The sequence below is a fragment of the Quercus lobata genome, chromosome 4 (assembly GCF_001633185.2).
Source record: "Quercus lobata isolate SW786 chromosome 4, ValleyOak3.0 Primary Assembly, whole genome shotgun sequence".
In the NCBI taxonomy this organism is placed as follows: Eukaryota; Viridiplantae; Streptophyta; class Magnoliopsida; order Fagales; family Fagaceae; genus Quercus; species Quercus lobata.
This window is the reverse complement of record NC_044907.1, coordinates 68327724-68343034: the sequence shown is the minus strand read 5'-3', so window position 1 is coordinate 68343034 and position 15311 is coordinate 68327724. Positions and strand designations below refer to the sequence as shown.

Genomic DNA, 15311 nt, shown 5'->3' with positions numbered 1-15311 from the left:
ACTAACGGAAGAAGTCCTCAAATGTCTTCAAGTAATGCCAAAAGAAAATCCCCTAAAAGCCACCAATAAGAAATTTGCACAAATATAAAAACAATACTAAATTAAAATCGTAAAATAAAAACATTAACTATGTTATAATACAATTAGTTTCAAATAATGCATAAAAAAGAAATAATCACACCATGTAGTGTGGTCCAATTGCTAAAATAAAGTACTAATCAAAAAGTGTTTTAACTTGAAATTGAACCACCCCCATAGGTAAGAGCATCATCATAACCCTTACTCCTCAAAAAGTTAAGAATATTCTTTAACACCATGCAAGCCACCTGCTTGTTCCAACACAATAATCCACCACAAAACCAATCACAAACATCACAAGTATAGAGTGTTTATAAGTATTGAAATCAATTAAAATACTATTCATCACATCTAATCAATAAGATCCATTCACATTTGCAAAAAACTAAAAACACTCTCAATATGAATTTAAACCACATAACACCATGCAAACCACCCGCTTGCTCCAACACAACAACCTACCACAAAACCAATCACAAACATCACAACTATAATATTTACAAGTATTGAAATCAATTAAAGTACTATTCATCACATCTAATCAATAAGGTTCATTCACATTTGCAAGAAACTAAAAATACTACCAATATGAATTTCAACCATCTTATAACACCATGCAAGCCACCTGCTTGCGCCATCACAACAACGCACTATAAAATCAATCACAAACATCACAACTATAATGCTTACAAGTATTGAAATCAAATAAAATACTATTCATTACATCTAATCAAAAATACTCATCCACATTTGCAAGAAATGAAAAACACTCCCAATATGTATTTAAGCCACCTTATAACACCATGCAAGTCACCCGCTTACTCCAACACAACAACCCACCACAAATCCAATTTCCAACATCACAAGTATAAAGTTTTATAAGTTTTTAATTAGAATTTACTTATTTTGCTCAAAAGTGTCCAGTTCTTGTTCACAACAACATTTGAGATCACTTCACTTGTGTCTGTTTCAAAACAAAGTTTTGGGTTTGGCTCTCTCTAAAGACTAAACTCAAAAATAGTTAAGAAAAACAAGGAATGTGGGAATTGCAATAATGGTAATAATTGGTGGAGAGACTAATCTGAACAGTTTTAACAAACTTTTTCTTGAATTACTAGACAGAGACCAAGTTTGTTATTGAACTTTTTATGTTTTGTTGTTTGGTACACAGAATTAAAACCAATCAGTCATTATTAAGCAACTAATGTAATGAGAAAGATAATGAAGGTTAGAGATTCTATATATATGTGAAAGGTTGAGGCTTTTTCTTAGAGACATTTATTATATATATATGTTAGATAGAAAGAGTCTTGAATGTTTAGCCAACAAACTAGGTTTACTCAACCTACGTACCTTTCTTTCTATACCACTTGGTACAAAATAAAATAAAATGCATACATTTTTTTTACTATTTTTACTTTGTTTGCACATGCACGTTAAACCCTCCTCAGAAAGAGTGACAATGGTGTTATTTTTTCTTTCTTTCTTTTTCTTTTTTAAAAAAGTAATGCTATATACCCAGCAATTATCGTAATAATTAAAAAATTTTGTTAATAAATACATTAAGGGTAGTGATTAAGATGCATTTAATACTTTATTAAAAAAATGCTTTATACACAACTCATTAATGACACTACTTTTTATACCAATTCCTAATAACTTGTCACCTTGATAATTGATAAACTTTTTGTAACTCTAGAATTATTTATTTATTTTATCTAGGACTTGAGCCCCTTTGGCCCAAAAAAAAGAAGGTATTTATGATACCCAAAACCCCAACCCATCCTTACTGGCCCCCGAGCCCAACCCTTATCGGCCAACAAGTAGTAGTCCTAATGTTATTAGAAGTTAAGAGTTACCATCTATGAAGCACGGGTGCGTTTCGAGACTCAGGTACGGGTGCGGGTGCGGGTGCGGGACTCGGCAATTTTTGAAAAAGGTGGGTGCGGGTGCGGGTGCGGGTGCGACAGGACTTGGCAATTAAAAAATTATTAAAAATATTTTTATTTATATTTTCTATTTATTTTACTATTAAAATATTCTTAAAAAACACATTAGATTCACAAAACAAAGAAAGAAGAAGGCAAAAAACACAAAACAGAAAAGAAATGTCCTACCCTCTCACCTAATCATGCCATATTAGATCATGCACTATACCCATCTCAACCAACACGTGTACATTAAGGTAAAATGACCAAAACAGCCACATGATTTTGGGTGCATCTAGGGGGTCCAATAGAATACAAAGCAAAGGGCATTTTGGGGTAATCAAAGACTTTTATATTGCAACTCTTTGTCATGGGCCAACAGAGTAGCATTTGTGTTTTTTTTTTGAGAAGCCAGCTTGGAAGACCAGGCAGGAAAGTAGCATTTGTGTTGGGTTGCTTTGGAGATGCCGAGATGGAGAGCAGAGACAGAGAGGTAGAGCGTGATTCTGAGCACACACACACCGCAGAGAGCACAGAGAAGAGAGATGAGTGACGGAGTGAGAGAGAGTGTTTGAATTTCGGCCTGAATCGGCCATTTCGGCTTGAACCGGCCATTTTGCCAATTTCGACCGATACGGCCTGAGTCGGCGCCAATCGGGCTGAGTCTCAACCGTGTTGGTGCGAGTCGGGAAAAAAAAAAAAAAAAGAAACCACGTGGCAGACGCAGCCCGACGCGCAATCAGTGGCGTCCCTCCCGCGTCGAACGTGGGTGCGACGCCTCTAGAGCCGCGTCCGTGCATCCCAGGTTACCATCTACATAAGTGTGTTATTACAATCAAGCAAGGTGAATCAATAAAATTTGATTGTTTTTTTTTTTTGTATTGAGGCATGTTACCCATGGTTTTAAAAACACATATTAATTTTATGACAAGTTGACAGTGGCTATTGAAAGGAACTCATCTAAGGTCGGGAGGGCTCATGGCAATTACGTGAACTTGGCATTGGACGGCTCTGACTTGCACCAATTGATGTCCCTTGTGTTCACCAACAAGGGGTACAATGGTAGCACTCTTGAAATACAAGGGGCGGACAGGTTTTACCAAAAGTAAATGGAGGTATCTGTGGTTTCAGGAACTGGAATATTCAGGTTGGCTTGTGGTTTTGCTACTCTAGAGACTGTTTACATAGACATACCCAATTCTAATGCAATCATCAGGTGGAATGTCACAGTTTTCCACTACTAAGTTGTTGGAAACTTAGTATGTAATAGGCGTAAAAAACAGTCAATTATTATTATTTTTTTTTTTCCATTTAAACAAAGGTATAGAAAAAATAAAAAAGGTTTCTAATATGTGGTGGTATAATAAGTGAACACCCATAGTTATTTTTTTTCTTGTTTATCATATAATAAAATGAGTGTAATATTTTATTTTAACGAGTGTCTTGATGTTGAAGGAATAAATTTTAATTATTGTTAATTACTTGTAATACAATATTCTCCATTGTTGGTTTGGAATGAGCTTTGTACTTTCTCACACCCCAAATAAATATCACACCTACCTCACCTAATCCCACTAATTTAGAGAACTACTTCTTTTATGCTCCACAGCCACTTCCACTCTTAAGTTTATCTCTCAGTCACTCTCGTTGCAACAAAACTCAAGATAAAAAGTCAGTGAGCTGAAGAAGTTGAAGAAGCTAAAGGATATCCACCTCAAGAAATAATGAAGGATCACACTCTTTTTGTAAAACAGATATCACAGTTCTAATTTTTTTTTTACCTATATTTCATTTTTTTTTCCCTCTTTTTGTTGTAATTATTGTTGTTCAAAACTACAGTGTTTTGATATATATATATATATGTATTTTTTTTTTCCTACTTCATAATCATTTCACTGTACCTCCACTTAATTTTCAAAAACTAAATTAGACTTTTGAATACAATAAAATCCAGGGCCCACAAAAATATCTTTTAAAGCTACTACTAGGAAGGAGAAGGAGACCAAGGCAGCTGAGTATAGTTTTACTATTATTAATTTCTAAGAGCAGGAAAGAAACTACTAGAAAGTAGGAACCTTAAAAAGTTTTAAACGATAGGGTGTGTCCCTTCCCATGATAGTGAATTGGTTGAGAGGGAACTCAACACTGCGTAAACCCATAGCCCAGCCCAACCCAAAAAAATTAAAAAACCCTTAACCCTACAAACCGATTCAGACTATTATAAAAAAAACACGAGAAAGTCATAATCCAACTCACATATATTGAGTCAACCCACAATTCGTAAGATCTCAAAATTCTCAATCCAATTCACAGTAGGTTGGTGTTACCCAAACCTAAATGCCAATAATTGCAGTCAAATTCACAACATAAAGATTAATATAATCCAAACTAGTCCGTCCATAAATATTCGTAAGAATCAAAATCTCCAAATTTAAAAATACATAAATAAAAAACAATTAAAAAAAAATAAAACAATCAAAATATCGGAGCACACAAAGAGTACCTTGCCTGGATTCGAGAGTTGCAGACTAACACACTTACAAGAATGTTTGGACAAGGAGTGGCCGAGATCATCATCAAAATAACCAAACCATAATGGATTAGAAGATTAAATCTATAAAAAAATTTAAAAGTAAAAATCTTTGGCAAAGTTAGCAAATCTCACCTTCAAACTGTCATCGTTAGAGAGAGAGAGAGAGAGAGAGGATTGAAGGGAGGAGTTCAATGCAGAAGCAGATCAAGAAGTTGAAAGGATCTTCTTTCACTAGACAATGGGCTGAGGATGGCAATGACGGCTTGTCGGCGATGATGTTGAGGCTGGCGGTAGTGAGATAAAGAGGTGATGATAAGGCCGGCGGTAGTGAGACAGAGAGGTGAAGGGTCACAATGGGAGGAGAAGGGTTGCCGGTGCGAAGGGAGGCGAAGGGTCGCCGGTGCGATTTGGAGTGGGTATCGTCATGAATGGGAATCAGAATCGTCGAGATCGTCGACTTCAGGTTCGGCATTACTGGTTCGGCGTTGGTGGAGCTGAAATAAAAAAGAGAAGTTATAAAATGAAAGGGGTTAGGTGAAGTAATATACTCACCTCTTTAGCAACGAATTCTTTTCCATCGCTAATGCTCCGTTCGTCGTCGCAAAAGGTATTGTTTTTATGTTTTTAGTGACGAATGTCAGTTTCATCACTGAAGAACCTTGGCTTTGTTAAGATTTTTAGAGACAAAATTCATATTTCGTCACTAAAGCATACTTTTAGTAACGAAATGTGATTTCGTCACTAAAAATATGTAACTGCAAAACTATTATTATATTTAGTGACAACTATTTTTTGTCGCTAATTCTTCTTTATAGTGACAAAAGGATTTTCGTCACTAATACTATCCACAGCAATACTTACAGTGATGAAATATTTCGTCACTAAAAATTTTAACTTTTAGTGATGAAATATTTCATCGCTGTAGATTAATTAAGCTGGCGCCAAAGTTTCCCTCCGTTGGCGCCCATTTTTCAGATCACAATAGTGACAAAAATTATTTTTCATCACTAAATGTTATAATTTTTTTTCATTATTAGCGATGAAATTCATATTTTGTCACTAAAGCTGTATTTTAGTGATGACAAATATTTCCTCACTAATTTTCGTCGCAAAAAATACACTTTGTTACTGTGAAACGTGAAACAGAATTTATCAACAGTATTAAGGACCTCCATTAATTCTAAAGTAACGCAACTTATTTGTTGGTACATTGCACTTTTTTCTTTTTTTCCTTTTTTTTCCTTTTTTTTTCCCCCTTACAAGTGATTCTCATAAGAAGATTTGGATAATGTTACTAAACCATAAGATTCTTGATCAATAAATTACATATATTGGTTTTCTTTTTTAAATAGGGGCATAAAATTAAGTGTATTTTGTACTCTTGTTCATTGCAAGATATATGGTAAACGAAAAGAAATTGAATCTTTATTATCACACTTTGTATTAAATAAATATCAAATTACATCTTTATTATTAGCCCCCAACCTCCCTCCACCCAAAAAAATAAGCAAATTACAACTTTATTGACTCACTCTATTGAGAAGAAATCCACATTTTGAATTATATCACTATAAAGAAATGTACATCTATATAGGATGGCTAACCCTTCAGCGTTTCTATCATAGAGTTCTTATTGTCACAACTCACACAAATAGTATATAGTGTTTTTTAAACATCACATCAGACTTTCAATGGCTGATTATCAGAAGTTACAAGGTGGTTATTATCCTGATTGTTGAAGTAGAGGTAGCTTACTTTGCCAGAGCCTGTAGTTGTAGCCAGTGGAGAAAAACCAGTATAATTCTTTTTTGACTTTGATAAGCATATTTTGGCAACATAATTGAAGAGCTCTTGTTTTTGGTTAAAAGGTTGCGCTGCATAGTCCTCAATTGGCATCCACTTAAGAATTGGAAAAGAAAAAATGAACATAAGAAAACCATGTTGCCATAGTTCAGTAATTATAGAAGGTCCAATATTAATCAAAATTCTTGAATTTTACATTGCTTTAATATTAAATTATGCCATGCCAAGCCAAAATGGGAAAATAGGACATAATAAGTTAATGTCTTCTGCCACCAAATGGTCTTGAAAGGTAGATATTTTTCACCTTTTTACGGTTTTACATTGGCTGTAAGAGGGCGTTTGGATTCAACTTTATCCTACGTCTACGTTTCGCAACACGTTTTCAGTCTTTTTTTTTTTTTTTTGCATGAACAGTGATTCTATTGTTTAGGAGACAATTTTTACTGTTCATGTACTGTTCCATCACTGTTCATCACTTTAGCAACACTGTTCATTCATTAAAAAAATATTAAAAATGGGTCCCACGATACTATTTACACATTTAAAAATTATTTTGCTACAGTATTTTCAGTTTTCAGTTTCAGCAACAATAAGTTCAATCCAAACAGACCCTAAATTTATTTTCTTTCCTCAGAATACGTTTCAAGTTCAAATTGAAAAGGCATATTGCCTTAAAGATATATGAATTAGAGGAGGATTTCAAGAATGGGAGATGTAAAATAATTCATGCTAGTCAGTACCCTAAATATAGAGATTTCAACAAATATCTTTTGAATTAAGATTAAGCACAAATGTAACCATCATACAAGTACTAAAGATCAATCCATAGGACCTGCTTAAAAAGTTCCCAATTGGACTTATTTACTAGAACCTGACTACAACATATGAATTTGATTGGCTTATGGTCTTGCATTCAGCTAGTATGGTTTTGAAAATTTAGTTGGAAGAATATAAGCAGCTAGTATGATTGATAGATGTTTGAAAAAATATGTGCCTATTTCCACATTAAGGGTTGCCCTAATCTATATATATATATATATATATATAAAACTGAAGCCTCTGTTGGCACCATATTTTTCCACGTTAGCACAATATTTCAGCACAATATTTAAAAAATAAAAAATAAAAATAAAAACATTATAACACCTCAAAACCCTAGCAACCTTACCCCCCTCTCAAGTTAAGAAATATAAAGCCATAGTTTCTGCAAACTCTCTCTCTCCAAACATAAATATCAAATTCAACCCCTTTAATTTCTCTTTATATTTTTTAGGCTTCTATAGAGTTATAGTGAGTTATGCTGATTTTGTTTTTCTTGTGTGTGTGTGTATAGATGGTCATAATACTCCAATATTCCAAGAGAAGTTTGTGTTTTCGTTAATTGAAGGCCTTAGAGAGATAAGTGTTGCAGTTTGGAACAGCAATACAAAAGACGATTTCATTGGCAGCGGAAAGTAATACTTTGTCTCATATTTTTGTTTTTGAATTGATTTTGTGTGCTTTTTAGACCCTTTTGGATCAATTTTGTTAATTGGGTGGTTTTTTTTTTTTTTTTTTTGTTAGGGTCCAATAGGGGAAGGTTCTTTCAAAGGGTTACGACGACCGCACTTGGTGTTTGTATACTAATAGTGGGGGGTAAGTGCTATAAATTACTAACCCTTTTAAGTGTATAATTTGTTTCTAAAATTATCTATAATATTTTGTCCTCCGAAAATTTTATCTCTTTAATTTTAGTATATTGTGTTTCTTAAGCTATAGATAGATTTTCTTTGTTTCTTATTTTCAATAATAAATCATTTTATTGCAATACCGGTAATTGTTTGAGAAATCCAATATGTTCATATCTCTATAGAATAAAGAATAGTAGAAGCCAATTTTATTACAACTACTTAAATTGAGTTGACTTAATTCCGTACAATTACAAAGTATAGCACGAAAGATAATGGAATTAATTGTTGTAATTTTTATTTTCTTTCCATGTTTTTATTGTTGATGAGAAATTAAGGCTCAGTTGCATAATATGTGTAAATTCTTCAAAAGACTACTTTAAATAGTAAGTCAATGTATCTCTTACATTTGGGTATTAGTTAGAATTATTTTCAAATGATTGTACCAATAAAAGTGAATGTGTATAAATTTTGTTTAACTATCCCGTGCATCGCATGGGTTAGCGACTAGTGCAATTTTATTCTTAAAGCCCCAAACAAGTTGATGCAAAGAAAAACAGTCTTTGTAGTAGTATTGCCATTAAAAAAAAAATAAATAAATAATAATAATAATACCTTTGCTGCTTCAATCTCTAAATTCTGCTTCTCAATGTCAAAGTTTCGTGGTTTTAACATGCAAATGAAGAGCAAATCTGATTTGCTAAAGAATGACTTGTGGCTTTGCCTGTATATTGTGTGTGTAAGAGAGAGATTAGAATGAAACACCAAATGGAGATTGAGGAACATGTAAACTATATTGAAAACAATTAATATAATAATATTACTTTTAGTGTAATAAGTTGCTATAAATTTTTCATAATGCAACATTAGTAAACTTGCTTTTACAGGGAAGACTATTTATTGTTTATTCATACATCTAAAACAATAATATCTACAAATGCATGTGAACTAGATAGTATTAAGCAATTTTCTTACCTGAATGCTAAAACTTCCACAAACTCTGTGTCAATCTGAAACAAAATAAAAGTAATGGTCTTAGATTTACATTGAAATGTGTAAAACTACATGTAGATAAATATCATACTCATTTGAATCCACAAATTGCATTTTTATCACTTACTCCTGTCTCTTCTTTGACTTCCCTAATCGCAGCCGTACAAAAATCCTCACCCTACGTATGAAAAATTTCAATCCAGGGTGAACACTTTCTAAAATTTTCTAAAGAATTTGGTAAACAATTGCACTTGGGGCATACTCACTTCATTAACAACCCCGGTAGGAAACTTCCACACCCCTGTTCCTTTGAATTTGCCACTAATCTCCTGAACTACAAGCACCTACCATATGATAAATTCCATTTTAGTAGCTAGACTTTTTAAGCTATCATAACAAGGCCATTCAATTTTTGATATTAGTAATTGTAGGGGTAAAATTCCCAAAGTCAACAATGGGCCTTGGGCCCCGCACGGAGCCCAACCATGACAAAAAGGGGAAAGGGGGACCAAAAGACTTCTAACCCAATCCTGTTGAGCCCAGTTTATTTTAAAAGACATCCGAGGAGGAATATCTCCTTGGACACACAAATACGGGCCCAATGTGTGCCCCCTCCACAGTGAAGAACCATCCCAGACAAACGTGGGTAGTAGAATGAGCCTCACACAGCAAGAAAGAGAAAAATGTAAGACGTCTAGGGAGAAGCCACAACTGGCGCATTAAATGCAAGGAAACTACTTTTTCAGCTGCATTAATGTGGAGAAGACAAGCGAACAGTGTTACATTGGCCAGTGCAACTCACAGAAAGATAAGGTGGATGTCCGATGGGACAGGCACTCAAGTGAAGGTCCAGATGGTTAACAAGTGTAAGACTCTTATCAATTTAAGGAGGCTATATAAGAGAAGGAAATCCCCATGAAGGAGGGATCGGAAAAATTAGAAGGAAAAAAGAGAGAGAGAGAGATTAAAGAATTCTGTAATCTTTAATCAGAGCAAAAGGTGCACTCATACGTCTCCTCGGATCGGTATTCTGTGAACATAAATGAAATATTCTCACGTTCAGACTGTTGCATGGCATATAACTAATTAACGTTCACTTCGTCCAGCCCTAGTTCTGTAACCCGCTCTCTACAAATTCATTGTCTAGGGTCTTTTGGGCCAGAACCACTTACTTGCTAGGCTTAGGCCCCAAAAACAGCCCCTACAGTAATTATTTGAAATTAAAAAATATTTTATAAATAAAATAAATATCTACAATATAAAATTATAGTATGAAGATATCAAAAAAAAAAAAAAATTATTTTAAAAATGTAGAATCACCTAACAACATCAATCTACTCAAACAAAGATAGATTGTAGATCATAGAATCACTCAAATTTATCTATCATGTAACTCAATGAATCAATTAATACTAACCAAACCAAGACAAATTTTATATTAAAAATCAGATATCATGGTTCAAACATAAAATCCAAAACTCATACCTCTCTCTTACTGTTCATAACAAAAGAACCCACACCTACTCGATGTGAAGCATTTAGAGGAATAATATCAGCAGTTTCAGGAAGCCAACATACAAGCATTAAGTAATCTAGTTCAGCATGGTGATACCGAAATCCTTCCTGTAAAATCAACAAACAAGATTATAAATCTTGATTTTGGAAGACTATACATCGATTGATTGTCGGTACATTTTAATATGAAACCGATAAATAGATGGTTAAATTTCTTATTGGTACTGTGGTGGATAAGAATGAGAATTAAGGATCTAATTACTTAGCACAATGAATTTATTAGTTTTTATTAATGAAGACACCTTTAGGAAAAGCCCAAGGTTTCGCTTTCGCTTGTGTTTCTGCTCTCACCAACACTCTATCTCTCTCTAAATTTGCTCTTGTTCTATTCCTTTAGTGTTCCACAAGTTATGATATTTATAGCATGCGTTTCTGCTCTCACCAACGCTCTATCTCTCTCTAAATTTGCTCTTTTTCTATTCCTTTAGTGTTCCACAGGTTATGATATTTCTAGCATGTGCCATTCAGATTCAGTGGCTAAGGTTTGTGGTCCATGGATTTGTGGTTTCTGCAATAGCGCATATGCAAAAGGGTCACATAATTTGCTTCCTTTCCAGAAAGTTATTCTCCATATTGTTAAATGCGTATATATGCGAGTTTCGTTTTCGTGTTTTCCATACGAGGTCTTGGTTTGAATAAGTCTTATTGTAAGCCCCGTGGGTCCTACGGTATATTAATGCCTTTTTGCATATTTCTGAGGACGATGTCACTTTCCCAAATATACTCAGGTATGGGGGGGGGGGGGAACAGCAATTAGAATGGTGGAAGATTTTAAGACTGCAAATAATAGCGCAGCAGCAGGGAAAAAGAAGTAGACCAGAGTTTGGAAGCCTCCACCTAAAGGTTTTTTCCTCATAAATGTGGATGGGGCAATCCCAGCTGAGGATGGTCACTCTGGAATTGGTTTTGTCATTTGGGATTGGGAGAGTCAAATTGTTGCAGCTATTAGCATGCCTCTATCCAGAAAATTTGCAGTACAGGAAACTGAAGCATTAGCCATGGAAAAAGGTGCTATCCTTACTTCTGATCTAGGCTAGGAGAATGTCATTTTGGAAGGAAACTCCCTGCAAACTATCCAAGCAGTAAACAAAAAAGATTTTAGAGGAATGACTGGCCACATCATATCTGGTATCATCCATGAAATGTCCAAATTCAAGATGGCATAGGCTAGACACATAAATAGGAATGGCAACAAGATAGCCCATGAACTTGCTCAACAGGCCAAGAGAAATGGGGAGCTGAAGAGCTAGACGGGTTCAACTCCAGATATTGTAGCTAATCTCCTTGGTGTAGATAGGTTCAGCTAAAGGAATTAGTTTGTGGTCTGGTCTTTTGTGGTCTGTCTTGTTACCTTTCTTTGCTGGTTTTTCTGTCAGGTCTGAGCTGTGTATTGGCTTTCATGCCTTTTATTGAATGAAATGAATATTCAGTTTCAAAAAAAAATATATACTCTTACAAGTCAGTATATTTGGGATACAGCTGTGATACAAATCAAATAAGTTATTATAACCTAACCCCATAAATATAATAGGAGTCCGGTTAAGGGCACATATTAAGTTATCTATTTTTGGAAACATTAGCAAAATCTATATAATAGTGAGAGATAGCCCAAACTTGTGAAGATTTCTAGTTATATTTTATTTCCTCTTTTGAATTTTGGTTCATATTATAAATATCATTTAAAAGACATGAATTCACTTTATTATCAATAATTGCTTTTACATTTTGTTCAAAAGATTTTTTCTTTTAAATTGATATATGCTTAACAATATATGAAAAATAAATATTTAACCATGTACATTAAAAATATATAGAAAAATATAGTACATTTATCCCATCGTATGGTATCTTAGTTTTTTTTAGGATTTGTTGTATCATTGCTTCTTAAGATGAAATAAGTTAGCTTGTTATGAAATAAAAGCACAGTGAATCAATGATAGCCACCGGCCATATTATCCAAAACAAAACTCTATCTATTGGATATATAAGTTGAAAATTTTAAAAAAAAATAAATATTAAAAAAATAATAAATATAAATTAAATAAATAAAAACCTCCTTTAAGTATTAGCCAATTTGTTGTAATAAAATAATAATAATAAATCTGGAAAACTGTGTTTACCTTAACTGTAGCTTCAACAAGATTTGCATGTTCAATTGGCAATTTGATCCAAACACCTTTCTTCCCCTGCAAATTACATCTCAAGTTTATAACATAATAGGAGGTACTGGCAGCTAATTCTACATCAAGTGGATACTAGACGCACGAAGGTAAACTGATAAGATTAAAAGATACCATATAGATACCATATATATATATATATACCTGTTGCCTCCATTGTGATATTGAAGCTCTAAGCAAAGAAGGAAAGATCTTAGAATCTATGGGCTGCTCAATCTTCACTACAACTCCTCCATATGAATCATTATCTGAACGTAGTAGCTCAACCTGTTCAACTCTATTTTCAGACATGACTTGCTTCATATTAGGTAGACTTTGCAAACAATATATCCTTTTAACAAAGTTCGAAGGGTAGGTGATATGTGAGTGCTCATTGTCACCTTTTAATATATATAATCTTTTGAGAAAGTTTATAAACACAAAATTTGGCAAAAAATTTCATACTCATCTAACATGGCAGATTATTAGTGGTACACACACACACACACACACACATATATATATATATATATATAAAGTGATATTAGAGGTGAATTCAGATAAAAACTAAAAAGTTTGCTAATTCAACTATTCATGAAAATGTTCTTCTCAACTTAGATAGCCCATCGAATTAAACATATTTTACTTTTTTTTTTTTTTTTTTTTGTAGTTTTTTCTTTAGCTTTATTATTCCACTGGTTGTGCTTGATTTTTCTCGGGTGATCAATTTCTCCACAATTCAAAAATTCCTGTCCCACTATAAAAATATATCTCATTATAAAAATAAAAAAAGCAATGAAGTTTATACTGCTTAAAAGTTACCATAACTTTTGAGTAGAGTTATAGTGCGTCTTTGTGTTACAATCCATTTTCCTCTCTCTTGTGTGTGTGTGTGTTTGTTTCTAAAAAAAGAAGAAGTTTATACTGTTGATGCTGATGAAGGAACCTTCATTCTGCTAATCCAATGGCTATTGAATTCAACGAAGTTGTTGATGTGAGATTGATGGGTGAGATTGGGGTTTTATCTATTGTCGCAAAGACTTATTACTTTACTAAAGAAACGGAGCAATATATGGGATTTGACAACTATACAAATAATCTTAGCCCACCAAGCATAATCCTCAACCCCTTAAACAATAAATTAAAACTCAATATATAACAACAACAAAAATTGGCTGGCCAAATAACAACAAACATAGCCCAAACAACAATAAGATTGAGCCAAACAATAACAAATGAACAAAATATTCAACAAAAAGCTCATTAAAAAAAATAAATAAAAGCCCCTAATAATTTGGATTCAAAACTTGTTCAACCCATTACAATAAAAAATGAATTTATAATTTCATTTTTTTTCCTAGATTGAAAATGTCTACTAGAAAACATAAAAACTTGTTAAAAAATAGAATAGAAAATTTACTTGAATTTTAAATAGAATTTTTGGATAAATTTATAATTACAAGAAACATAAAAGATATAACATAAAACTGAAATGAAAATTTCAAAAATGAATATGAAACTAATACAAAGTAGTTAGAAAATAGTGAACTATTAAAAAAGAAAGATGACAATCAAAATCATTATAATATTTGTCAATGTACCACCAATTCCAAACAAACCCATATGAATGAAACAGATTAAAGAACATATGTAAGAACGGGCAAAGTTTTGGGTCCTTACACTGAATCGTCAAGATGATAACACAATCATTTTTTGTCACATGTCATTATTTTAATGAGTTTAATACTAGATGTATTAAATCCAACCCAAATCCTAGTATTTGAAGAATCAGAAAGATGACACGACATACCAAGTTGAGACAAAGGCCTCTTTGGGAGGGAGGGGCTGCAGCAAATGAAGAAGTATGTACTTTGAAGGGCTACTGAATTCGAAAGAGGTACTGATAGCTGATTATATATATAACTCTTTTACCTGATAGAGTCGTAACTCAGAATCCGGATGACAATTTTCCGGCGGCTTGCTGGTTTGGGACTTTTCATAATTTTGTTGGAAATTGCCTTTAAAGATCGATTAAATTGAATTGAAAGTCCCAACAAAGAGACCACTGACCACCTCTAAAACCAACCAATACTTTGAAAAGTATTTCTCGCCACGCTTCCTGACTATATTCGTTTCTATTTTCAACACTTCTGTTTTTACATTTGACGCGCAAACATTCCTTCTTTGTTTTTGCCTGAAGTCATTACGGTAACTTTGGCAGAAAGCTGCAAAAACCAGTTCTAATTTTTTTTTTTTTTTTGAAAGAGAGATATGAGGGTAGTTGAGAGGATAATCATGCAGTAGGTATGAACTTTTGAGAAGAGTCAACAGTAGGTATGAACTTTGATTATATAAACTTAGCAATTAATTGGGTTTAGGTCAGGTATGAATTTGATCCACTTGGGTAACTTTAGGTTATAATCGGGTAAAAGTTGAAATTACCCTCAGGGTTCAAAAAGAAATGAAAAAAATTAAAAAAAAAAAAAAACACTTTGAAATCAAAATATATATATATATATATATATATATATATATAAAAGGAGAGACCTCATGTAGAAGTGTACAAGGTCTTGCC

At 33.3% G+C, this 15311-nt stretch overlaps 2 protein-coding genes across 3 annotated transcripts in view; both read right to left on the bottom strand.

Moving 5' to 3' along the window:
• Positions 1-15049, bottom strand: part of LOC115987061 (nudix hydrolase 7-like) — a 55795-nt gene extending 40746 nt beyond the window's left edge. Inside the window, exon 1 of the mRNA XM_031110508.1 lies at positions 14547-15049. The gene's annotated coding sequence lies outside the window, so the exon portion shown is untranslated. The remainder of the gene's footprint in view (positions 1-14546) is intronic.
• On the bottom strand, positions 5938-13060 carry LOC115987060 (nudix hydrolase 7-like). 2 transcript variants are annotated; one of them, XM_031110506.1, is made up of 8 exons: positions 12902-13060; positions 12698-12763; positions 10488-10625; positions 9269-9346; positions 9130-9180; positions 8985-9019; positions 8625-8733; positions 5938-6438 (listed from the first exon to the last, which is right to left on the bottom strand). In XM_031110506.1, the coding sequence occupies exons 1-8, from the start codon at positions 13058-13060 to the stop codon at positions 6220-6222; spliced, it is 855 nt and encodes a 284-aa protein (XP_030966366.1). In that variant the 3' UTR covers positions 5938-6219. The 2 variants fall into 2 exon arrangements, with proteins under 2 accessions (XP_030966366.1, XP_030966367.1); XM_031110507.1 differs by lacking the exons at positions 9130-9180; positions 9269-9346 and having other exon boundaries at positions 12902-13052.
• Positions 15050-15311: the final 262 nt, after the last annotated feature.

Coding starts and splice junctions, on each gene's coding strand:
- LOC115987060 (XM_031110506.1), bottom strand. CDS start 13,060: ATGAAGCAAGTCATGTCTGAAAATAGAGTTGAACAGGTTGAGCTACTA. Junction 12,764..12,901: donor TATCACAATGGAGGCAACAG/GTATATATATAT, acceptor TGTAATTTGCAG/GGGAAGAAAGGTGTTTGGAT. Junction 9,020..9,129: donor AAGTCAAAGAAGAGACAGGA/GTAAGTGATAAA, acceptor ATTTTGTTTCAG/ATTGACACAGAGTTTGTGGA.